The sequence below is a fragment of the Chelon labrosus genome (assembly GCF_963514085.1).
Source record: "Chelon labrosus genome assembly, chromosome: 2".
Classification (NCBI taxonomy): domain Eukaryota; kingdom Metazoa; phylum Chordata; class Actinopteri; order Mugiliformes; family Mugilidae; genus Chelon; species Chelon labrosus.
This window is the reverse complement of record NC_140338.1, coordinates 19106390-19128892: the sequence shown is the minus strand read 5'-3', so window position 1 is coordinate 19128892 and position 22503 is coordinate 19106390. Positions and strand designations below refer to the sequence as shown.

The 22503-nt window shown below is 40.5% G+C and overlaps 4 protein-coding genes across 8 annotated transcripts; all 4 read right to left on the bottom strand.

Moving 5' to 3' along the window:
- Positions 1–217: 217 nt before the first annotated feature.
- enam (enamelin) lies at positions 218–2961 on the bottom strand. 2 transcript variants are annotated; one of them, XM_084574093.1, is made up of 7 exons: positions 2804–2961; positions 2549–2613; positions 2432–2455; positions 2180–2245; positions 2029–2070; positions 1750–1827; positions 218–1130 (listed from the first exon to the last, which is right to left on the bottom strand). In XM_084574093.1, the coding sequence occupies exons 2-7, from the start codon at positions 2600–2602 to the stop codon at positions 654–656; spliced, it is 741 nt and encodes a 246-aa protein (XP_084430219.1). In that variant the 5' UTR covers positions 2603–2613; positions 2804–2961; the 3' UTR covers positions 218–653. The 2 variants fall into 2 exon arrangements, with proteins under 2 accessions (XP_084430219.1, XP_084430220.1); XM_084574094.1 differs by lacking the exons at positions 2029–2070; positions 2180–2245 and having other exon boundaries at positions 2804–2925.
- Positions 2962–7344: 4383 nt separating this feature from the next.
- scpp5 (secretory calcium-binding phosphoprotein 5) lies at positions 7345–10354 on the bottom strand. The gene is made up of 11 exons (XM_084557566.1): positions 9300–10354; positions 9167–9227; positions 9020–9073; positions 8800–8865; positions 8614–8664; positions 8452–8523; positions 8323–8352; positions 8175–8219; positions 8035–8085; positions 7833–7916; positions 7345–7694 (listed from the first exon to the last, which is right to left on the bottom strand). The coding sequence occupies exons 2-11, from the start codon at positions 9218–9220 to the stop codon at positions 7677–7679; spliced, it is 525 nt and encodes a 174-aa protein (XP_084413692.1). The 5' UTR covers positions 9221–9227; positions 9300–10354; the 3' UTR covers positions 7345–7676.
- Positions 10355–10537: 183 nt separating this feature from the next.
- scpp7 (secretory calcium-binding phosphoprotein 7) lies at positions 10538–13235 on the bottom strand. Its single transcript, XM_084557552.1, has 9 exons — positions 13171–13235; positions 13008–13072; positions 12651–12695; positions 12426–12473; positions 12295–12336; positions 11600–11659; positions 11383–11514; positions 11029–11118; positions 10538–10878 (listed from the first exon to the last, which is right to left on the bottom strand). Exons 2-8 carry the CDS (start codon positions 13059–13061, stop codon positions 11074–11076), a joined length of 426 nt encoding a protein of 141 aa, XP_084413678.1. The 5' UTR covers positions 13062–13072; positions 13171–13235; the 3' UTR covers positions 10538–10878; positions 11029–11073.
- An 862-nt stretch (positions 13236–14097) lies between these two features.
- ambn (ameloblastin) lies at positions 14098–20328 on the bottom strand. Of its 4 annotated transcripts, XM_084572292.1 has the most exons (9): positions 19885–20328; positions 19743–19784; positions 16560–19582; positions 16152–16454; positions 15864–15920; positions 15223–15375; positions 15106–15141; positions 14968–15006; positions 14098–14830 (listed from the first exon to the last, which is right to left on the bottom strand). In XM_084572292.1, the coding sequence occupies exons 3-9, from the start codon at positions 16611–16613 to the stop codon at positions 14543–14545; spliced, it is 930 nt and encodes a 309-aa protein (XP_084428418.1). In that variant the 5' UTR covers positions 16614–19582; positions 19743–19784; positions 19885–20328; the 3' UTR covers positions 14098–14542. The 4 variants fall into 4 exon arrangements, with proteins under 4 accessions (XP_084428418.1, XP_084428419.1, XP_084428417.1 ...); XM_084572293.1 differs by having other exon boundaries at positions 19695–20328; XM_084572291.1 differs by having other exon boundaries at positions 16560–19784.
- Between the last annotated feature and the right edge of the window lie 2175 nt (positions 20329–22503).

Sequence of the window (22503 nt, the reverse complement as noted above, 5' to 3'; positions counted from 1 at the left end):
TGAGGTGGTGTCTGCAGTTTTCTGGCTACAAATTTCACCTCTTGTATTTGAACTGAATGGAGTGTCTTCGGCTAATTGCACTTAAGTTTGGGAATAAGTAAACCTACTTATCACTAAGTGGGGCGCTTGAATAGAATGTGATTAACACTGGTTAAAGATATAAGAGACACTTGTCTGAATGTCTGCTGTGAGAAACAATGAAGAGTTGCTGAAATCCATAAAGACCAGACATTTTTATCTTGTACACACAATATGGAAAATGTGGATTTTGTGCACAAACCGTACAGTAGTGATATGTAATATTTTAGTAGTCTACACCAAGAAAAGTAAAGAAAACTAAACAAAACAAGGAAACACAGAGTCCTGTCTTTATCACTCAACCATACCACTTTTAGATGACTAATTAATCACAACTGACATTTGTCCAGAACTGTAAAATTAAAGACAGGAGAACAATAACCAAAAATAACCTGTTCTGCATTGAAAACATTCTGTTTCATTTGTCATGTTACAGTATTACAATTTTGGTCACATTTTTATTTTTTCCCCCCTAGTCTCTATTACTCAACTAGAACTACATCACATATGGCTGTTTCCAGCTCCTGGTCTAACTGCTAATAGAGGCTCACTCGCTGGCAGCACGAGAAAGATAACTACAGTGCAGCAGGAGCTGCTGGGTCAGCCTCAGCAGCAAGTGGGGCTGCACCGGGATCAGCAGCACCGGCGTCAGCAGCAGCCGGGACATCGGCAGCGGCGGGGGCATCAACTGCGGCAGGGGCAACCTCATCGACAGGCACTTCTGGGGCAACGTCAACAGGAGCTACATCAACAGGCGGCACATCCACAGAAACGGCAGCATCAACCGGTGCAGCAGCGTCCACTGGTGCAGCAGCATCAACTGGTGCCGCAGCGTCCACTGGTGCAGCAGCGTCCACTGGTGCAGCTTCTGCAGGGACGTCAACCGCAGCAGGCTCTGCAGCTGCTGCAGGGTCCGCTGCAGGGTCCGCCGCGGGGTCTGCTGGTGCTTCCTCGACCACGGCTGCCTCAGCCTCCTCAGCCTCTTCTACTTCATCAGAGTTTAGGGGGGCAGCAGCGGCGGACGCTGCGGCTTTGGGAGCAGGGTTGCCATCCTGCGTCAGGGAAATGTAAAGAATCATAACTGAGTTAATATGTAAATAATAAAGCTAATGGAGTCTGAATCTAATTAAGCAACTTCAGTATCAGGGTCCTGATGTTGGGCATGTTGGCTTACTGTCATGGGTAGCTGGGTTAGAGTGCTCATTAACATTATTAGTTACACAAAATGTCTGCATGTGGAAAAATGCCTGTCGCTTGAAAATAAAATGATCAACACACTAAGTGATTCCTTGGCTTTGTTTTCATCACAGGTGTGCACATCCTAATTGATTTGTTTTGGGAGATAAACACACGGCAGGTCTTTTTTGGGCAGAGCTCCCAGCTGAAATCTAGTGCTGGAGAGGGCCACTGTTTCACTGCCACTTTCCTGGAGCCTGTTTTGGCAATGTTTACTGGTAGCCTCCCTCATGTGTTCCCAACTAATTCAGCTTAAATACAACAGGGGAGTGTTTGCCGTTTAATGCAGCATTAATCATAGCCTACTGTATGCCGCAACATATTGTTTACTCGTCAGCTGTTGCAACTCTAGTGCTGTTTGGAGATATGTTTTGCTCCAGTATGCCTCTAAGCAGTTTATGTTCAATTTAGTATAAAATGAAAATGTCTGTTTACCTCTGCCTCCTCCTCTGAGGCGTCACCCACGGGGATGGGAGCTGGAGCGGCAACATCGGCTTGTGGTGCAGCAACCACCTGGATTTAAAAAAATATATAAATAAATAAAAGATTAGACGTTGTGATGCTGCGCTTTACTCACAACTGCAGCCCCAGCTGTGTCATCCTAAACAAATGTATAATTCATGAACACATGAGCTTCAATAATAGCCAGTTTTGTTAGTTTCCATGTGAATCTAAAACTAAATTGATGTCAGAATCTAAGAAGAATAAACTTACAGGAGCATCAGCAGCAGGAAGGAAGGGGTTTCCAACTACTCCCTGGAAACATACAGACTCATGATTACAAATGGTGCCTGTTTATCTCAGCTTATGGGGAGATGAGTGTTGTCTCCGTGCTTAGGTGAAACATCAATGAACCCCCTACTACCTGCTGCTGGTACAGCCTGTATAACTCCATCCACCTCAGGGCCTCATTAGCATGTGCTGCAACCTGCTAAATAAATACCAGACATCTCCAGACATGAGCTGCAATTAAGCCAATTATCCCCGCTGTCAGACACCTATCACACTGAGCGACTGATGACAAGACAAGAAAAAAAAAAAAGACATGCCACTGCAGACAGATCGTAAATTTCACAGAAAATGAAAAGAAAGAAAGAAAAGAAAAACACTCTCTTACCTCACTGCTTTCACTGTCTGGGACCTACAGTTTAAGAAAGGGAACTGGTTTAGAACAACAGTGTTTAAAATGGGATCAGAGGGCGGACTGAAAAAAATACAGGAGGCGAAAACTTACAGGGGCAGCCAAGGCGGTGGCCAGCAGGCACATCAAGAACACAAACTGCTTCATCGTGACTGTTTCTATAGAAAGCAATAAGATAATAAACAACAAAGATGTTTATCTCTTTTTCTTTTGGTGAATAAGTGAAAATGTTATTTAAAAAAACTATTAGAAGATTGTCTGCGGGACACAGACAATGTCCACATGCTATGTCTTTAAAAGTGTGGAGTTCCTTCCTATGAAAAATAAAAAATAAAAAATCCCCCTCACCGATTTTTCCTGGCGCAGAGAAAACATGAACGTGAGTCTCCTCTGAGATGGATGTCGGTCTACTTCATGTCTCACTTGGACGGTATTTATATATACTGGTATATCCTCAAATAGCCAATCACACCCAGTAAAATGAGCACAGCTATGTGTTTGAAGAAATCCTTACATGTCAAAACTGAAAAAGAAAAAAAGAAAAGAAAAGAGGTATGTAGGGTTGAGGCCCCTGTTATAGTTAATTACATGCTGTGCAAGAATGCTTAGCGCACATGCCCATCTTTATTGCCCTAAAACCAAACTCGGAAAAGAACAAGGCGACGCGACGCAGCCACAAGCATGTAATGATATGACAGAGAGGCTCCGCAGAGTTTGACTTATATTAAAAAAGGTGGTGGGTAAAGTGAACACTAAGCTGTGAGAGATGCTACTCGGTGATTATAAATCTTAAAATACTGCAGGGTCTGATTAAAGGAACGGGAAAGTCATCAGACCGCATGACACACACCACAGTATTATGCTTTACTACATGAAAGTCACTTGTACAGTGGTGGAAAGTACATTTAGTCGCTGTACTTTTTATGCTACTTTCCACCTAGAAGCTTTTTTAAAGTTCTCCTCTGTCTCATTTAACGACAAGTCTAAGGGCCCGGAGTAAAATTTTACAGGAGACGAAAAGGCTAATTAAGACAGGTTTATGTAGCAAACTTCGTCTTTTCTTGTTTCAGTCTCCGTCTATCATCTCGTAACCCCCTCACATGTTGTTGTCCCTTTGTTCATGTCCTGACTCCTGTGTTGGAAACCACTACCATGCCTGGGAGCGAACCCATCAGCTATTGTCTGATGATGCATCTGGAGGGACACTGCCAATGTTTTGCCAGTGTTGGTACGGCCACTGGACATTCAGGTAACAGATAACTGAACAAAGACTTCACCAGTCATTGTTCGCAGTCCCACTAGCCACCGGAAATGTGGATATAAAGTTGGAAATGATGCCTACGTCCGGAGATTTCAAACTCAGGAAACAGTTTAAAACTACAACAACAGCTTTGTTTAAGGTATTTGACAAACACATCATGTGCGATTGCTTGTTCTTCACACAAACTTAAACCTGCATGCCAGCAAAGACCACTCAAATGTGATTGAGCAGTGCTACTTGGAGTATAAATGGAAAGCAGAAAGATTCTGGTACCGACATCCTGTTTCTTACCGACGTATTCTACATATTCATATGCAGATACCTGTTCATGGAGACACGATGTAACTGTAATTAAAACTAGTTCCACTTTCACCAGATAATGAAACAACAAAATGTTATTTAAAGACATGTATTATCAGTCTAAAAGCAATCTAATAAGTTCTGCCTTTTTTTTCTGTGCAACAACAAAGCTTCCGTACATGTTGTTCATAGCCGTTCTGTGTTTTTAATTAAGAATCGCATGCAGGAATTTCCAGCAATCCATCTAAAGTAATTGCAATTACAGTAGGTGTGTGTGTGTGTGTGGTAGAAACACACTCACACACATTGCCAATGGGAAGTTTGTCTAATATGGTGTCTGAGTTTTCACTGAATCATGTGTTTGTTCTAGCTGGTGTGGTCATATATCACAGTGATTTTGAACATTGAAGGTTTCTTGTGTTTGTCTTTTCAGGTTCCAGATCAGATAATGAAAGACTCGCGAAAACGGTGTCCCAGACGTTCCCTCGCCTTGTGTCTGCTGAGCTCGTGAGTTTCACTAAAACTCGATAATGATCTTCAAAACTATACGGTTGCCGTCACATTTGTTAGTTCTTAGAAATAGCTGACAGTACAAAGGTTAATGCTCCCATTCTGACAGGAATGGCTGGCTTCTGCCAACTTATTTAAAATGTGCTTTGTTTCACTGAAGCAACTTTTCTAACGAACAAATCAGATCTCTTAAATCATGTTCTGAGAATTTCATTATTCATGTTAACACATGAGGATCTCCTCATCAAAGTAATGACACAGGAATCAATTTCCCAATCTAGTGATTCCTAACAGGAGGGAAGTTTAGTTTCACAAATTTAACAAATTATCATATAGCTGTCATCTCAAAGTGAAATATCATAACTAAAGTATAAATCGGTCACATTACAAACTTAAGCTCTACATCAAAACATTTTACAGTTTTTCTCAGTTTGTCTGATTACATATATCTATGGATAGATAGATAGATAGATAGATAGATAGATAGATAGATAGATAGATAGATAGATATGGATTACGTTTATTACTTGCTTAAGATTCTGCAGTTTCTTCTTTTTTACTTTATAACAGAATATCTGTGTATTTCATCTCGGTGCCTCTGTCTTAATATTTAAACATCGTTATCTGTGTCAAAGCCACTTTATGAGATTCTTTGCTTTTAACCATCCAGACCTGCAGAAGCTGCTTCCAGTCATCATCACATTGTCAAATACAGCTTCTCTGTGTAGCAGCACTCTTTTTAGGTATTTCTCTTTTTGGGGGGTGGGTGACCTCATCACAGAAGCACCATATAATACGAAGGCCATTGCGACACTTCAAATTAAGGCTTTTAAAGTTGCTTTCAACGTCTCCTCTCCTGTTGTTTATAGAGGTTATGAATTTATATGATCTCAAGGAAACTTGTGAAGAAGAGACAGTCATAGCGTGAGAGGATGGCGCCTGAGTATCATGAAGTGTCTTTTGAAGAGATAAGTGTTAAGTCCTGTTGTGACAGGCTTTCGTCCCCAGGGAAGCAAGGATCTTTCCCATTATTTTTCTAAGACAGTCACATTTCTCTGTGGGGAACTTTACTCAACCACTGTGGTAATTTATGTTCATTGGGTGATTTACTGTAGCACGTCTTATCTAAGATGCATAGTTTGTGCCTGCACTGTACATGATGGGCCCAGAGATTATTTTAGTCTGATATGACAATGTTTCTGTCATTGTGTCTCTTACGTTCCTTATTTGGATTCTCATATTCCCTCTTCTGCCCTGTGGTGTTCCACAAGGGTCAACCAGAGGTCCTCTTCTGTTTTGACATTTAAACATTATTTATAAACTGACTTTGTTAGTATTTTTTACTACTATGCTGATATTACTCGTGCATATATTTTCCACTATTTGTGGGGTATTTGGCTTGCTCTGAGCAGAAATGTGTTGTTCATTATATTAATATATATACACTGCCAGGCCAAAAAAAAAGTCAACACCAAAAAAAAGGTCACACACTCTATTTCACCTTTAGCTTTGATTACAGCACGCATTCCCTGTGGCATTGCTTCAATTAGCTTCTGCAATGTCACAAGATTTATTTCCATCCAGTGTTGCATTCATTTTTCACCAAGATCTTGTATTGATGATGGGAGAGTCTGACCACTGCGCAAAGCCTTCTCCAGCACATCCCAAAGATTCTCAGTGGGGTTAAGGTCTGGACTCTGTGGTGGCCAATCCATGTGTGAAAATGATGTCTCATGCTCCCTGAACCATTCTTTCACAATTTGAGCCCCATGAATCCTGGCATTGTCATCTTGGAATATGCCCGTGCCATCAGGGAAGAAAAAACTCCATTGATAGAATAACCTGGTCATTCAGTATACTGTATTCAGGTAGTCAGCTGACCTCATTCTTTGGGCACATAATGTTGCTGAACCTAGACCTGACCAACTGCAGCAACCCCAGATCATAGCACTGCCCCACAGGCTTGTACAGTAGACGCTAGACATGATGGGTGCATCACTTCATCTGCCTCTCTTCTTACCCTGATACCCCCCATCACTCTCGAACACTGATTAGTGATTTTCTTAAGGCTACACAGCTGTTCAGTCCCAATCCTTGAGTTCCCTTCACATTGTACATGTGGTAATGTTCTTATTTTAACTGTTAAACATAGCCCTGAGTTCTACTATTGTTTTTCTTCCATTTGATTTCACCAAATCAGGATTTTTTTCCGACCACATTTCTTCCTCCAAGACGATGGTTCCTTTCTATCCTTCCAGTTTTTAGTAATGCATTGGACAGTTTTTAACCCAATTTTAGCAGTTTCTACAATCTCCATAGATGTTTTCTCTGCTTGATGCATGCCAGTGATTTGACCCTTCTCAAACAGACTAACATTTCTTTCAAGACCACAGGATGTGTCTTTCAACATGGTTGTTTAAGAAATGAGAAGCTACTCATTGCATCAGTTGGGCTTAAATAACTTGTTGCCAGCTGAAAGATAATTGCCCATGTAGTAATTATCCAATAGGAGGCTCCTGCCTATTTGCTTAGTTAAATCCAGGTGTTGACTTTTTTTTTGGGCAGGCAGTGTATATTAGGTTGAGATTCTCACAACCCACACAAATGCATGTGTTAGTGTATAGACTTCAAATTTTTGGCAAAAAACAACACCAACTAGAAGCACTTAGCACTAAGGATGAGGGCATGGAGTGCCCCTATAAGAAACAATAGCTATTATTAATGAACAACAAACATTATGGGCCACCATATAAAAATGCTAGAATATATATTTCAGAAGTCTTTAAAGAAACAGTAAGGACAACAACATATTGCTTCAATATATTTTATTTCTTAAAAGTAAACAGCATTTAAGGAAAGGTTAGAATTAATTAAGATACACAGACACTATGAAAATTCAGCATCACACAGAGAAAATCTACTACAAGTATTTATTAATCTATGAAGATGACAAAGAGAAGCAAACACTTCTTCAGGAATATGCCTGATTCCATGGAGATGGCATTGGCATACTGTAGTTTACTAATAGTCTTATCTCACAACTAGAAAGTGGTTATTATATGCAAATCTTTGGATTTTATTTTTACTTAGGGAAGTACTTCTGGAAACAATGTTTGCTGTGATTTATTTCTTCCATTGCAGGTATCATCTTCATGCCTTCACTGGCACCTGCAAAGACAAAATTGAAAGTTTAAAACAAACTGTTAAACTCACTCATAGTTCAGACAGGTTACATTTTCTTTTAAAAATGCACATTCATTTAGAGCGTACTGTTTTTGCTGAAGTGATCCTTGTGTTGATAGTTACCTGGCTTGCCTGTGTGGGCTGGTCCTGCTGGAGCGGTTGCACGGGAACCTGGGACGGTAGCGCATTGGCACCAAATGATGGAATCTGTAAAAAAAAAAGAGAATAATTACACTGACTTTATGAGAGAAAAGAGGAGAAACACTCAGTGAAATGAATCTATCAATATCTGCAGAGCACTATGAGGTTTGTTTCTTTCTCTCACATTCAGAGTTTGCTGGGGAATATTTTGTGGAGGATATTCAAATGGCAGAACCTGTGGAAAATAAAATATGATTAAGAAAATATGTTCTTCACAAAGAAACAAAAATGCATGATGGAAATTTACAATAAATAATCTCTTACATCTGGCAATGGGCCATTTGACATGGGGGGGAAGTTTGGCACTATCTGAAACAAAAGTAAACACCCTTATTTAGTCATGTACCGTATTTTCTCACTTGTGATATTTTCATATTTCTATAAACTAAATGATATTTTATAGAGTTTTTACCGTTTGCTGGGAGAAGTCATAGGGGTAGTACTGCAAAGGTAAAAGCACAAGAAGGTAATTTATTGTATCAAACACAGTCAATGAGCTGCTTCTAGTCCCATTAATGTTTGTGATCTGAAAAACACTTACAACTTCCACACTCTGTCTGCCTGGTGGCTGAGGGATGGAGTACTTGATGAAACCAAAAGACGACGGAAAGGGCTGTAGAAAGACAAGAGGGATATCAACAAAACGGATCATCATATCTTTTTTTTTTTCTTTTCTTTTTTTTTTTTTTTAAATACGTGTTACCTGTGAGGGGTTGGATCCAGCTGCACCACCAGCAAATCTATGGGGATAAATCTTTGGAAAAAACACAAATGAACATGGGTACTATAGGTGTAGTCTATAATCACACAGAGAGCCACATTTAATAAATACTGAATATCACTTCGATGAAACCATGGATTAAAGAAAAAAAAAGGCAGTCTGGCGTACTAGTTCCACGCTGTAAGCACCAGGAACTCCAGGTTGCGGGAAACCAGCTGTGAAGGGATTTCGCGCCTGAATGAATGTAAAATGATCAAAACAATCATCAGACAGTGAACTGAACACAGCAACACTTCTGCAACAAGTCTGTATCATGCGTATTCATTTTTTCATAGAATATCTGAGGAAGAACAGAAGCAGCTAAGCAGTACACAGGATGCAGTGTTACCTGTGAGGGAGGTACCTGTTGCCTGGAACCTGTGAAATGAGGCAGGTACTGAAACTAAATACAGAAAAAAAAGAGTTAGATCAAATTAAACTAAACTTAGAATAAAATAAAGGTCCCTGCTATGTAAATGTGTCCTTTAACACTCACCGGCGCAGCATAAGCTGTGCTAGCCAAACAGAGGCACAGGATAGCCAGTTTCATTTTTGCCCTGCAGACAAAAAAAATGAGTGACTGACTCAAATTCTGTTAGAAAACCATGCATGAAACTTATGTTACTCACCCTTTGCGTTTAAAAAAACACAACAAATGATGAAAATGAGGTACTAGATGATGCCAGCTGATCGTTCATCTTCCCCAGAGTATCTTTGACTTTTATAGGACGCCTGCTCACCTGGCAGCCAATCGACGTAGATGGGAGTGACATAATCCAATGAGTGGTTACAGTGCTAGTGTCTAGTCCTCGGCTTTACTAAATGACCACTGGTCAAATCCACTTTCTGTGTAATAGCAGACTGTGTTTGATTACACTGTCTAGAGCAGAGCACACCATCACTTTGGACTGTTTACAGCACAAGTATATAGCACAAATATTTGAAACTACAGAACTATATCTACATACATTGATCAGGCATAACATTATGACCACCTTCCTAATATCGTGTAGGTGCCCCTTGTGCCTCCAAAACATTTGTGACTCATCAGAGAATGGACATGGGTCTTCTGAGGGTGTCCTGTGGTGTCTGGCAACAGAATGTTGTTAGTGGGGGTCTTTGGGTCCTATGGGCTGAGAAGAGGGACCTCTCTGGATCATCCCACAGATACTTGATCAGTTTGGGATCTAGTGAATTTAGAGGCCAGGTCAACACCTTGTGCTGTTTTTCATGTTTTTTGAGTTGTTCCTAAACCGTTTTTGTGTGTGTGTCTGTGTCAGACTGCATCCTGCTGGGGATGGCTGCTGCCATCAAGGAGTGTCATTGCTATGGAGTGGGGGTGCTTGGTCTGGTCTAGGTGGGTGGTACATGTCTAAGTACATGTCTAGGCACTTTGTATTGCTTTTAAAAGGTATGAAAAGTGCCATATAAATAAAATTTGATTTGATTTGAAGTAACATCCACATGAATGCCAGGTCCAAAAGTTTCCCAGCTGAACATTGATTGAATTGTCACACGATGGTCAATGTTATTTACTTCTCATGTCATATAAACGTTTAGAACTGTGGTGTTATTTGGCTTTTGAGCTTCTCCAGCCATGTATTCAGTGTTTCCACATCATGAAAACAAACAAGCAAAGTTAACTGAAAGTAAACCTGAACTGCACTGAAAGTTTGCACAAATTATAGGATCAGTCCATAATGTGTTTGTCAAAAGCGTCCTTCGTATTAATTTAACTTTTACAATAATAATAATATGTTATATCTGCTTGTCTGTGTGTAGCCGCTACTACTTACAAAATGTAAACTACAAAATGTTAAATGTGATTCATGGATTTTTAAAAAGCAAAGAACCAGAAGAGAACGGATTTGTGCCATTGAGTTCTTTTAATTTATTTTGAAGCACAGAAACAGAAAATAACATTTAGGTGACACGTTATTGCATGCAGTTGATGAGGGAACACCATGCAGCAACTTAAGACAGCGATTAAAAAAAAGAAAGGAAAACAGTCACATTTTGCTGCATAGAACGATTTGAATTATTTTAATTTTGTGATCAAAATTACAAAAAAAAGCTTAGCACCATCTGGAGAGTGTCATATCCTCCTAAAAACGCATAGCACCAAATTTGTCATAGTTTAGAAAACAGCATTATTTGACTGGTCATTTTTCACTGGAGTTTGGCTGCTGGTCTTACACCACTAGTCTCCTAAAAAGAGAACAGAAGCACATGAAAAAAACTTTAAAGAGACTTGAAAAGAAAAGAAAATAATGAATGATCTCCAGATGTTTTCAGAAATGAGTTTGTTAAGACTTCAAACAAGCCTGAATTCTGCAGTAATGCAGTGTGTATGTGTACCTTTTTGTGCACAAACGTGTGCACATCCTGCTGACTCGGACTTGTTTAGTCGTCTTCTTCATCATCATCATCCCCTTTGGGTTTGGCAGCCTGAAATGACAAATGCTTCTGATGAGCCTATAGGGAGCGAGAAGAGTCTCTCGCATGTTTGCTGTTGAGTCGATGTTTCTCAACGCCTCAGCAAAAATAGTTGGAAGACTCTAACTCTGATGCAATACTGATTTACTGGAATGAACCCATTACCCTCATCACCCCCTGCGCCTGCTGCAAATCATCCCTGTGTTTATCATCTTTCATTGCTGTTTGTTTAATACATTTAAATAGCTCACAAAGGAAATCTAAAGTTATTCTTACAGGAGCAGCAACAGCAACGATGGGGACAACAGGAGCAGCAGGAGCTGCAGGAGCTACAGGAGCCACAGGAGCCACAGGGGCAACAGGAAGAGCTGCTGCAGGGGCTGGTACGTCAAAACCAAAGGGGTAGTACTGGAGGAAAAAAGAAAGAGATCATTGGTTCAATAAGATCACACAGACACTTCAGTGAGAGATATTAAAACGTGCAGGCACCTACCACGTCCTTGGAATCTCTGCCATTTGGGTGGGGGATCTCCTGCTTGATGAAGCCGCGGGCCTTTCAATAGATAACACATTCAGACACAGAACTTCTAGCTCTGTTGTATTTACATGTGCTCTATATACCGATCAGCCACAACATTATGACCACAGACAGGAGAAGTAAATAACACTGACCATCTTGCGACAATTCAATGTTCTCCTGGGAAACTTTTAGACCATGGATTCATGTGGATGTCACCCCATAGCAATGACACTCCTTGATGACAGCAGCCATCCCAGCAGGATGCAGCCAGACACAGGCCCACACAAAAAAAATGGTCTAGGAACAACTAAAAAAGCACAAGGTATTGACCTGGCTTCCAAATTCACTAGATACCAAACTGATCAAGTATCTGTGGGATGATCCACAGAGGCCCCTCCCCTCAACCCATAGGACCCAAAGGCCCCCACTAACAACATCCTGTTTCCAGACACCACAAGACACCCTCAGCAGGCCCATGTCCATTCTCTGATGGGTCACAACTGTTTTGGAGGCACAAGGGAGACCTACACAATATTAGGAAGATGGTCATAATGTTATGCCTGATCGGTGTGTGGTGCTCATATTTCATTCAGAGTGTATACATCTTCTGTGGATTAAGAATCTATAGATTACACATTAGATAGTTGTGTGAATACTGTGCCACTCACAGCTCCTCCAACAGGCAGACTCTGGTCGTCAACTGGGAGCAGCTGGAAATGAAAACAGCCAAGATTAAGATGCGGAAGATCAAAAATCAGTAGATGTTAATGTGGTTTAAAAGACAATATTTAGCTCTTACTACGTCCAGAGATCCAATAGGTGCTCCGGGAGGTATGGCCTGAGCTGCCTGAAAAGACAATATTACCAATATTTACCTTAAAATGAGAAACTCCACAAACTTAAAGAGTTAAAGTAAAAGAACCTTTAAGCATCTCAGCTATGGAGACAACACAGTTTGAAAATGTGTGTTTTTTTGAGAGTATGTCAAAGCACAGCAGCTGATCTTGGCAGCTTCTAAGTGTACCTGGGATGGAGCGTAATGGATGTCAAACTCCATGTACCTCTGTGGCTGTAAAGAAGAGGAAAATAGAGCAGATTCAGTGGAATGCAGGTGGGTGTAAAACTGATCGTTCTCAAAATTGTAAATATAGTTTTACAGCTGACAGAATCAATAAATAGTTAAATTAAAGTAAACGTAACATTCACAAGATCATGAAATTCATCGAAACTTGATCTGATGCTGAACTAAACTGATGCTAAGGGATGATCAAAAGCTTCAGAACAGCAGCTATAGACCTTAAAGTGAGACTGATTTGTCAACGCATGCAAGCATGCATATGTAAGAGAAGCAAGAGAAATAGGTAAGTAAGGTTTTCCTTACAGGTGCACAGAGGGCTATCCCAAGGATGCAAGAGGCAAGCAGGACAAACTTCATTTTGAGTCGAGCTGTCGAAGAAAGTACTTTAAGTTATCACATTTTGCACAGCATCACTACAAAAACCAAGAAATTAAGAATTACTCATGATGTTAGTGGTCTACGTTACCTTCGCTTCCTGTCAGCGTGCGAGCACAGAAGGACTGTAATAGAGGGGTGGGATTAGCGGGGAGAGATCTACCCCTATTTATTCGCTGACAAAACAAAGGGCAAGCAAACGTTTGACAGGAATTGGTGATCAGCCAAAGGCTTTCCTTTTTTTTATGATTACAAAATTGGCAGCTGTTAGAAATCTCATAGCACATTTTTGGCTTTAAAGGCACATAAATCACATTTGATCACTCAGTGATGAGGGAGCCCCCTTGCAACATTCCCAATGTGTGAAAGAGCACAGAGGTTGTTTGTGAATAGGAGTCTTTCACATATTATTCATATGATACATACAGACTGATTCAATTTGCTTGATGTAAAGATAAACTGCTGACGCCAACACTCATTACATATAGAATCTGGGCCTGTGGGAGCACTTAAGGGCTGCACTCGAATGTACACTTCTCTGACATTATGGAGTTACTGCGGAGAAAAACAAGTATAAGTGCCATTCACAGCATTTGAGCTGAGTGTAACTGTAATTCTGACTCGAGGTAGGTATAGTTAAGATTTTAAGACCAATAAAAGACAATGCCCTATAAAGGGGAGTTTTCATTGTGTTTCCTTTGAGAAACCTGAGAAAATCAGGTGCTCACTGGAAGTCAAAGACACTGTAAACAACATCATTTTTCAGTGTACACATTTTTTAAATCCAATTTAATTGTAAGAACTTCTTTGCAATAATGAATGCACAGATAATTGTCACATTTCCCGCAGCATTGTCAGTGGCTCTCCACTCATTGTTTTTATTCACTTGCTGTTCTCACAGTTCGCTTTCATAAACAACAGGCAGCATTTTCAGCAACAAAAGCTCTCAAAACCTACTGCCAAATTCCACGCAGGTCAAGTCAGCATCCAGCCAGGAAAAATGAACAAAGTACAGCTATATTTCCCTCAAGAGTTTGCAGAGGTTCACATCTAAATCAGTGAATTGGCCCGCGCATGAAAGCTACTCTTATTCCATGTCTGCTTGGCGTGGGTCGATAGCTGTTCGCTGATATCAACTTAAAAGGTGCAGATATTTCAGGTTTTCTCTTCCTAACTTGATTGCAGCGCTCCCAAGAGACCAAAAGCATCGTGATGAAGGCTCTGAATTTAAACTATTGTCATGAAAGAAAAGGACAAAATGACAGAATGATTACACGAGATGAAACAGTCCAGGTTCGATCTGTTATGGTTTCCTTTTTATTATATATTTTTATTTAAGAAAAAAGATGATCAATGAAATAAAATATGCATGGTTAGTAATGTGCTTCAGTGAGAAATTACTGGTCTAAATGTTTTTAGTTTTCTCTCATGTTATGGATTATCTCTCCTGGAAAGCTTCCATCTTAGCCAAGGTTTCCCTGTGTGAGTTGGAGTTTGGGTTGAACAGCTTTTTGGCTGGTGACCGCCTCCAAACCCGCAGGGTCACGGTTAGCGTTCAGCTGTGATCCAGAGCAAGTCGGCCTCCGTATCTGTTGGATTCCAGCTGCTGAGGTCCCCACGGTCGGCGCCACGCCCCGCTGTACTGGGTTCGTGAGTCCGGTGGCCTGGCTCTGAGGCTGAACGGCTCCTGCAGGCAGGTTTGGGAGCACATTTGGTATGTACACACCCAGCTGGCTCATCTTAGCAGCCATCTGAAACAGAGGAGAGGCAACATGCTGTGAGAGGCAAAGGAGGGGGAACAATTGGATCCCAACCGTGGGATCACCGAGTTCGCTAAACAGATTGTTTGGACGTGCAGAGAGGCAGATATTAATCTTGGCTGTATTACCTCGAGTTCCTCCGAGCTGAGGGCGCCAAGTGCAGGATTCTAGTGAAGAATGACAGCACATGTCAAAATCTCAGAAAGAGAATTGTGAAATAAAAAGAAAACCAGTGTATACGTGTACAGAAAGTATTGTGTACTCGCCATAGGTTGCTGTAGCATGTATACAATCTGGGGACTCTGTGGGTAAGAATGAATTAGTCTGATTAACGTAATTCGAAGTGCAATTCATCCAATTTATTACATAAACGGCAGAGTCACCTGTTGTTGCTGCAAAGGCTGAGGAGTATGTCCAGAAGGAGCCGGTGCTCTTGCCGCATTTTCTGCGGGTAACACTGGACTGTTCGGGATTTGATGCGCCGGCGTTTGCGGCTGAGGCGACTGAAGAATCGTTGGAAATCCATAAGGGGAGATCTGGTAGGGCAAACAAGTTTTGCATGGTTATTTTCAACTCTAGTCAGTGAGGATCAAACGTTGAGTGTAAAACTTCAGATTACAGCCAGTCAGATTTGTGAAGCCTCACAGTTAGTCTGCCATAGCACGTAAAAGCACTTTGCAAGACAAAACAGCGCATGCATTTCCATCTCAGGGTCATAAATCAGCCATTTTATGATGCCAAAATATGGATTTATTTCCAAAACACTTTCTCTTATGAAAGAGTTTCAGGTGGTTTCAGTTTTATACAGCACGCGTTGACAGCTCATGTAAAAGACAACAGAAAATCTGTCGGAGCAAAAATATTTTCAAGACCCCCCAAGATGGAATCACTCAAGCTCATTAAAGTTACAGATGGAAAATATTTTAGAGTCTAGAGTACAACATAGTGGAGTGCATACAATGCTCTGCAGTGTGTGTGACCTGCCCCAGGCACATAGACAGTATGTTTCCTTATAATATCTTACCAGCTGATCCCTATAGGGGGATGAGAACAGAGGGAAGTATCCATAAGGTGGAAAAACCTGAAATAGGCAACAAAACACAACAAATTCACTGGAGACTCTATGGGATCCATGTATTTCTTTGACTATATAAAGAAAAAAAGGATTGGGTTATTTGCACTTGTTGCTATTTGCACTTCTGGTTAGATGCCAAACTGAAACTTCGTTGAGTATGTACCTGTGCTACAATGACAATCAAATTAAATCTAATCTATTATTTCTTCATGTTGTTTGTCTCTCTTCACATCCTACCAGAGGCTGCTGTGGGAGTGTCAGCTGGTTAACAGGCTGGGCTCCATGAATGCTAGGCTGCAGGGGGAAGATCAGCGGACTGCCCCCTTGTGGAAACCAGGCGTATTGCTGCAGTGAAGGATTGAGCTGTTGGTTCCTCTGAGGATCCGGCTGCTGCGGAACCCCCAGCTGTGGTTGCTCCGCACCGGGAAGAAGAGGGGCCGGCGTCTGAGCTGCCAGTTCCTGATTTGCGGCCTCAACAGGCTGATCCCTCTGAGTGGCTCCTCCTTGCGACCGCAAGAGAGGAAGGGTGTGTGGAGTTACCTAAAAAGTAGAAAAAATCTTCAGCATATCAGAGCCACGGCGTCTCTCACATAATGCTCTATTAAAGAAAAATTAACTTGTCTTCATCACTTTGAATCTACTTACTGGTACTGCAGATGCCATTACGGAGAAACATGACAGGAGGATTATGACGATCATATCCAAACTAAATCTATATGGTTTTGAGTTGCTTTCCACAAGGATCAATGAAAACGGTGCCAGAAGATCACTGAGAGCAAATTCACTGAAACTCCATGGACGGGAGCATTGACTTATGCGTTTCCCACCGAGTGAAACAACCAATCACATTGCAGGGAGAACCAGACAAATTCAACCTAATCATCTTCTGTGAATGAAGCAATGAGGTGGGAACCAAAGAAAAACCTACTGAACAGCATGAAATGCATGTTGTCCTCCAATTATAATGCTGTAATGTCTATAGAAATGAATGAACAAACACAGAGGTGCTCAGTACTCGAGGTTTTCCTTTTACTCAGGGCACCTGTGGGTGCGGCTGATGTGTCAGTGTCTCTCTGGGGTAATTATGGTCCAGCCAAATATGTGTGACGTGCAGAAAATACTGCAGCTGATCCAAAAGTATAAAGCACAGTTACTGAATGAAATGTATCTTTATTATATTTGAGTATTTGGTTAAAGATGTAGTGATGCTATGTATCAGTGTGATACTAAACATGTACAGGTCTACCCAGTCAGAGAGTGCATGCAGTCCACCAGGGGGGCTATTGGCAAACAAACAAATAAATTTAATATATTGCCGGTGCATAAAACATCTGTCTGCATAGCATAACATATCTCCATCCCAGATGTCAGATATTTCACAAGTTTTCTATTTTTTTTCTTCACCAATAACTCAGTTAAATATTAAAAATGTGCTTCTTGAGCTACTGTCTCCTGATGCCGTGTCAGGAAAATACCAACAGTGCATACAGTCCTTATCCACAGCTACTTAAAGGGGAACTACTATTTTTTACAACCTGGACCTTATTTCTGGTATAACATGCAATCGTTTACTCACCCATATAAATTTTGTGTAATTTGTAGTCTTTCGGGAGATATTAAGATCTGCGTATATCCATATAGTGGGAGTGACTGGGGCACCGGAACGCAGCCTCTAAATAACGCATGATCTGCCGCGACACTTGTTCATTTCACCAATATTTTGTTTTTGTACGCTAGTGCTATTTCCCGTTGCGTCCGGAGTTACCTGTTATCATCATCTGGGGTCTGTAGATTGACCTATGATGTCATCTCTAAGTGCCGCGCGTACCCGCGACGGTCAGCTTTTTTACCTGTAATTTGCTACTACTATGATTCGTCCACAACTTCAGAATCAGAAAAATATTCAGCCATGTTGCAAAAACTAGCAGCGTACGATAACAAAGTATTGGTGAAATTAATTAGTTTCGCGGCAGATAATGCATTATTTCGAGGCTGCGTTTCGGTGCCCCAGTCACTCCCACTACATGGATATCTCCTGAAAGAATACAAATTACACAGAAGCTATATGGGTGAGTAAACGATCATATTTTATGCCAGAAATAACGTCCAGGTTGTAAAAAACAGAAGTTCCAGTTTAACACACACCTTTGGTTGTAAAAGAAACCAAATCACTAATATTCAGTATTTAGATGGGATTAAAAGAAATATAATTGTACACTCTCACGTTTGATACGGCAACGTATGCAATCATTGGGGGGTGGTCCAAATGTTTGACATGACGTAAAATTTAAAATACAGTTCTTCCCAACAGGAGGGAACCAGATGATCGGATGTACCTGACAAGGCAGTCAGCAGTATTTTACAGAATGAATGGTCACAGTAATGATCAGATATGTGTCCTCAAATCAGAGGCAGCTTAGCGTAAGACAAAAGTCTGATGTGACAAGACAAAAAAAAAATAAACTTGAGAGAGACAACCTGATATATATTGTATGTTTTATTCTTATGTCTTATGCATTGCTGTTTTATGTAAGGAGACCTTACATAAGTCTTCTGAAAGGCGCCCACATTATTGCTTTGTGTAATTGCATTTTTCATTTAATTACTTTATTTGCGGCAACACACCCCGACCTCTCTGTCATTTTACAATATTAGCTGCCTCGAAGCACGTTTCCAATGTGTCTACGTTTGTGTCTACAACAGAAATATGCCACAATGATCCATGAAAAGTTAATTTAACCACACATGAAATTGTTAATTAAGGATCTTCAGTTAAATCAAAAGTTTATTATTTTTTAAACCATAAGCCATCAAATAAAAATTTGAAAACATGTAAAAGTCCTCATTCAGTGCAAGGAAAATGGAAATTCAATTACATTCACTGTTTTACTAAACACACACCCCATCAAAGATACACTAGGCTACCTGATTAAGAAAAATGTGTCTATACATCAGAGCAACAGCAGTGCAGTGCAACAAATTAAAACTATCCGTCAAGATAAAATAATAATAATAAAAAAAATAAAAATACAGCGCTGCGCTACAGACTTCAGTGGTAAAGCACGTAGTCTGGTATTACCAGCTTAACACTCATCCCTTTCTTAAACTGTGTTGATCCGCGGATGGTGAGTGGATATTACACAGGCGCATCGTCAGCACCCTCCCACCGCTGTCTGCAAGGCCGACCTCCGACAAAATTCATCATTGCGTGCTGACTAAGTGCACAGTTTTTTACGTTCCGAATCGTACCACACATGTTTTATATTTTATATATCTGTGGTATGCTGATTGAAAAAAAATAAAACACACATGGGGAAGTGGAGCGTCTCCAAAACCAATACTGAATGTGGAAATATGCAAACTCGTAGCCAATGAAATGCTTCAGCATAAAAATAAACACACAATCAACTAATTGTATAAAAGTGCAGCATACATTTCTTTGTTGCGTCGCTGGAAAATGCTCTTCAGAGCTGCTCGTCTCGTTCTCACATCAGTGCACGTCAGCCGCTGTCTCCTCGTGCCTCGGTGGACTGGGGCGTTGTTGTTGCTGTTGTGGTGGTGGTGGTGGTGGTGGTGGTAGTTGGTGGTCTTGGCCACAGACCAGGAAACAGAGGCCAGATAGGGAATGAAGGCCAGTAAGGTTTGGGTCGAAACCCCAGATGATGTCTCTGCAGCAAAGGAACGATAGTTTAAAATAACTTAAAGAACAAATTACTTTGCATTTCATGAACTCCTGCTCTATCGTGTGTACAAATAATTAGGGAATGATTAGATTCTTACCTCATCACTGTCAGACTCACTGCTATAGTGATGAGAATTCGTTCTTACCTCATCACTGTCAGAGCGACGGCCATGATGATGATGACAGCGCTGCAAAAACACACAAAGAAACACAAGAGAAGTGCTTACAAGACATGAAGATTTAACAAAAACTGGACTATTTTCTATTTTTTTTTTTTTTTGTACTTACAGCTACAGAGTAGTTGATCAAGCCGAAAACCAGCAGAAGAAAAACCTTCATCTTGCAACTACAATTCAAATCCCTCGACAGTGCAGGACATACAAACGGCTTAATAAGGCATGAAATATTAAACTCATGTACTCTACCGTCAAGATGTTCCCTCCTGGTAGTCCGTTAGCTTTTAAACAGCCTCACCGCGTCCACATTGCTCTGGCACTTTAAAGGTGTTACTTCATCTCAGATGTGGTCGCTGTCATGGCAGCCTCTGGAGACAAAACCAAAACAGGCGTGAGCGCAATTTCATTACCAGACAAAGACGGGTGTTGCTGTAACATTAAAGGTCCACATCCCGTTTATAATCCCGATGGATTTAGGTATTATCTCACAGCCCAATTTGTACAGCTGATCTCTCACACACACAAACAACAGAACACTTAATCCATTTATTTGAAGGCTATATAATTATACTAAAATTCACACCATTAGCGCAATATGACACATTATAGATGCATTTAGAAGTTGATTTTAATTATCTGCCCTCGTGGATGATTGATATGTTGCTGAGAGGCTTTGCAGTTGCGAAACGGCTGTAGCTATGTATCGCCCGGAGCTTTATTTCCACCTGCAAAAACAATACTTGCTCAATCCTTTCCACACGCTGTAATCATCTTGTTTGCGAAAGGTGGACTTCTTTTTATTTCCTCTGTAGCAGTCATTAAATTTAACACCCATTCACAAGCACCTTCCAGAGATTTTATATGTGACACTTTAGAGAATTGCAAAGGTTTTCTATGAAGAGAAAGAAGAGGTAAACATAAATCTCGTACTGAAATATTAAAGCAGAGGATCTGTGGCTGAAGTTGTAGAGACTTTTTACAGCTCGACACCATCCAGGCTGCATTCTTCACAGTAAACTGGTTCAGTGGTGCTGTCACTGTGCATTGTGTGTTTTCAGCTTTCATTGGTTTCTTGACTGTTTTTAACTTTTATAATATCTTGAGTGACATTACGTTTCCAAAGACCCGCAGGCTGCACCCTCAACAATGTAACAGTAGCTCTTACATTCCTCCAGAACAACATCAACAGAATATACTGAGCATGCCCCAAAGCACTAAAAGTAATCTGATCAACACGCCGCTGACAAGCAGTTCATAAAGAGAGCTCAGTGGCAAATAGGTTTTTATAATGTGTGGTTTTGTGACACGCAACGTGTTTGGTAATCTTAAATGAAAGATTCCAAATATATGGTTTTTACCACACTTAATCACAGGGCGTTGTTTTTAAACTATATTTTCTAGGGATTGTGTTCCGGTCAAACAATGTGTTATTATGTGTATTCACTTATTTTTGTCACTGATGATGAAAAACTATAACCTTTCACTGACAGTGAAGCAATGGAGCATTATCATTTCCTTGCAGATTTTATGTATGAAGGCTATTCTTGTCAGCTTCTCAATAGGATTAACATTTCTGGTGTTAAATCTGTGATTTGATCAACTCAAACAAAACCACACAAGTCAAACATCCACTGTAACATGTTGCTCTGAGTATATACTTTTCAGCTCAACACATCACTAACAAGCAGCTCATAAATAGATGACAGCGTGATCACAGGTTTTATGATGTGTAGTTTCCCGACACGCAATATGTTCAGTTGACGCAGGAGTCACTGAAGGTCTGACGTGATCATAAAACTAGATTTGCAACTGTCTTTACAATCATGACTCAACTAAGCTTTCCATAAACTCATACAGCACAGCTTAATTTCAGATTCCCAAAGTTCTGGTGGGACACTCTTAATTACTGGGTGCTGTTTTTTGCTCTATACCTTCAAGAGACTGTAGGAGTAACGTCTCCTGAGAGATATGGAGTACATACGTGACTTACAGGTTGGAAGCAGATTCATTAAATCCACTCTAAAAACAACCACAAAGGTCAAACATCCGGTATAACGTGATATATTTTTCTGCTCATTAAAATTTCACCTCTGAGACACACTTGCATTGTTACCTTTGTGACCGATTCGTTTACAGTATCCGTATATTGACATTTATGTTTTATAATCACTTTTACAGTACTTTTATTTTACTATAGTAGGATTGTAATGCTAGATACTGTTTTCCTTGTGGTACATGGTGATCACAGTTATAGAATACCAAAGCATGTCTTCTACTGCTTTTTTATTATGGACCTTTTAACTTTTATAATAAAGTGTAAAGGTTTGCAGTCGGAAAACATCCCCCATTTGTTGATACAAAAAATAAGGAAAAGGGAAAGGAAAGGAAATATCCGAAGTATTTTAGACCACAAAAGAAAAATCTGTTGCGTTTTAAAGGTTCTTTATTGCTTTCGTTTGGATGACACCAGTAGGTTATTTATTGATCACATCATGGTTTTGGAGTTGTAGCCGAGGCCTGAACAAATTCGGGAGGTGGAGCCACTGAGTGATCTAGTTCAGCTGGTTCGTGAGTAGGTTGTTGGTCAAAAGGAGATGATACTGTACGGACCAAAACAAGAAATATTTTAATTCTCCAACTCTGATGTCTGTCAGTTCAAATTCATAAAACATGTGATTTGCATAACTGCGTCTGACCTAAACACTGACCCCCTCGTTGGAGTGCTTCTCAT

What these genes read in the sequence shown, in the direction of transcription:
- enam (XM_084574093.1), bottom strand. Translation starts at nt 2,602, where the DNA reads ATGAAGCAGTTTGTGTTCTTGATGTGCCTGCTGGCCACCGCCTTGGCT. An exon ending in TTCCTGCTGCTGATGCTCCT is followed by an intron (nt 1,828 to 2,028) that starts GTAAGTTTATTC and finishes TTTTAAATCCAG; the next exon opens with GTGGTTGCTGCACCACAAGC. An exon ending in CCTCAGAGGAGGAGGCAGAG is followed by an intron (nt 1,131 to 1,749) that starts GTAAACAGACAT and finishes TCCCTGACGCAG; the next exon opens with GATGGCAACCCTGCTCCCAA.
- scpp5 (XM_084557566.1), bottom strand. Translation starts at nt 9,220, where the DNA reads ATGAAACTGGCTATCCTGTGCCTCTGTTTGGCTAGCACAGCTTATGCT. An exon ending in ATGACTTCTCCCAGCAAACG is followed by an intron (nt 8,220 to 8,322) that starts GTAAAAACTCTA and finishes CTTTTGTTTCAG; the next exon opens with ATAGTGCCAAACTTCCCCCC. An exon ending in TTCCCCAGCAAACTCTGAAT is followed by an intron (nt 7,917 to 8,034) that starts GTGAGAGAAAGA and finishes TTTTTTTTACAG; the next exon opens with ATTCCATCATTTGGTGCCAA.
- scpp7 (XM_084557552.1), bottom strand. Translation starts at nt 13,061, where the DNA reads ATGAAGTTTGTCCTGCTTGCCTCTTGCATCCTTGGGATAGCCCTCTGT. An exon ending in TCCATTACGCTCCATCCCAG is followed by an intron (nt 12,474 to 12,650) that starts GTACACTTAGAA and finishes TTGTCTTTTCAG; the next exon opens with GCAGCTCAGGCCATACCTCC. An exon ending in GCAGAGATTCCAAGGACGTG is followed by an intron (nt 11,515 to 11,599) that starts GTAGGTGCCTGC and finishes TTTTTCCTCCAG; the next exon opens with TACTACCCCTTTGGTTTTGA.
- ambn (XM_084572294.1), bottom strand. Translation starts at nt 16,613, where the DNA reads ATGATCGTCATAATCCTCCTGTCATGTTTCTCCGTAATGGCATCTGCA. An exon ending in ACATGCTACAGCAACCTATG is followed by an intron (nt 15,007 to 15,105) that starts GCGAGTACACAA and finishes ATTCTTCACTAG; the next exon opens with AATCCTGCACTTGGCGCCCT. An exon ending in TCAGCTCGGAGGAACTCGAG is followed by an intron (nt 14,831 to 14,967) that starts GTAATACAGCCA and finishes CCTCTGTTTCAG; the next exon opens with ATGGCTGCTAAGATGAGCCA.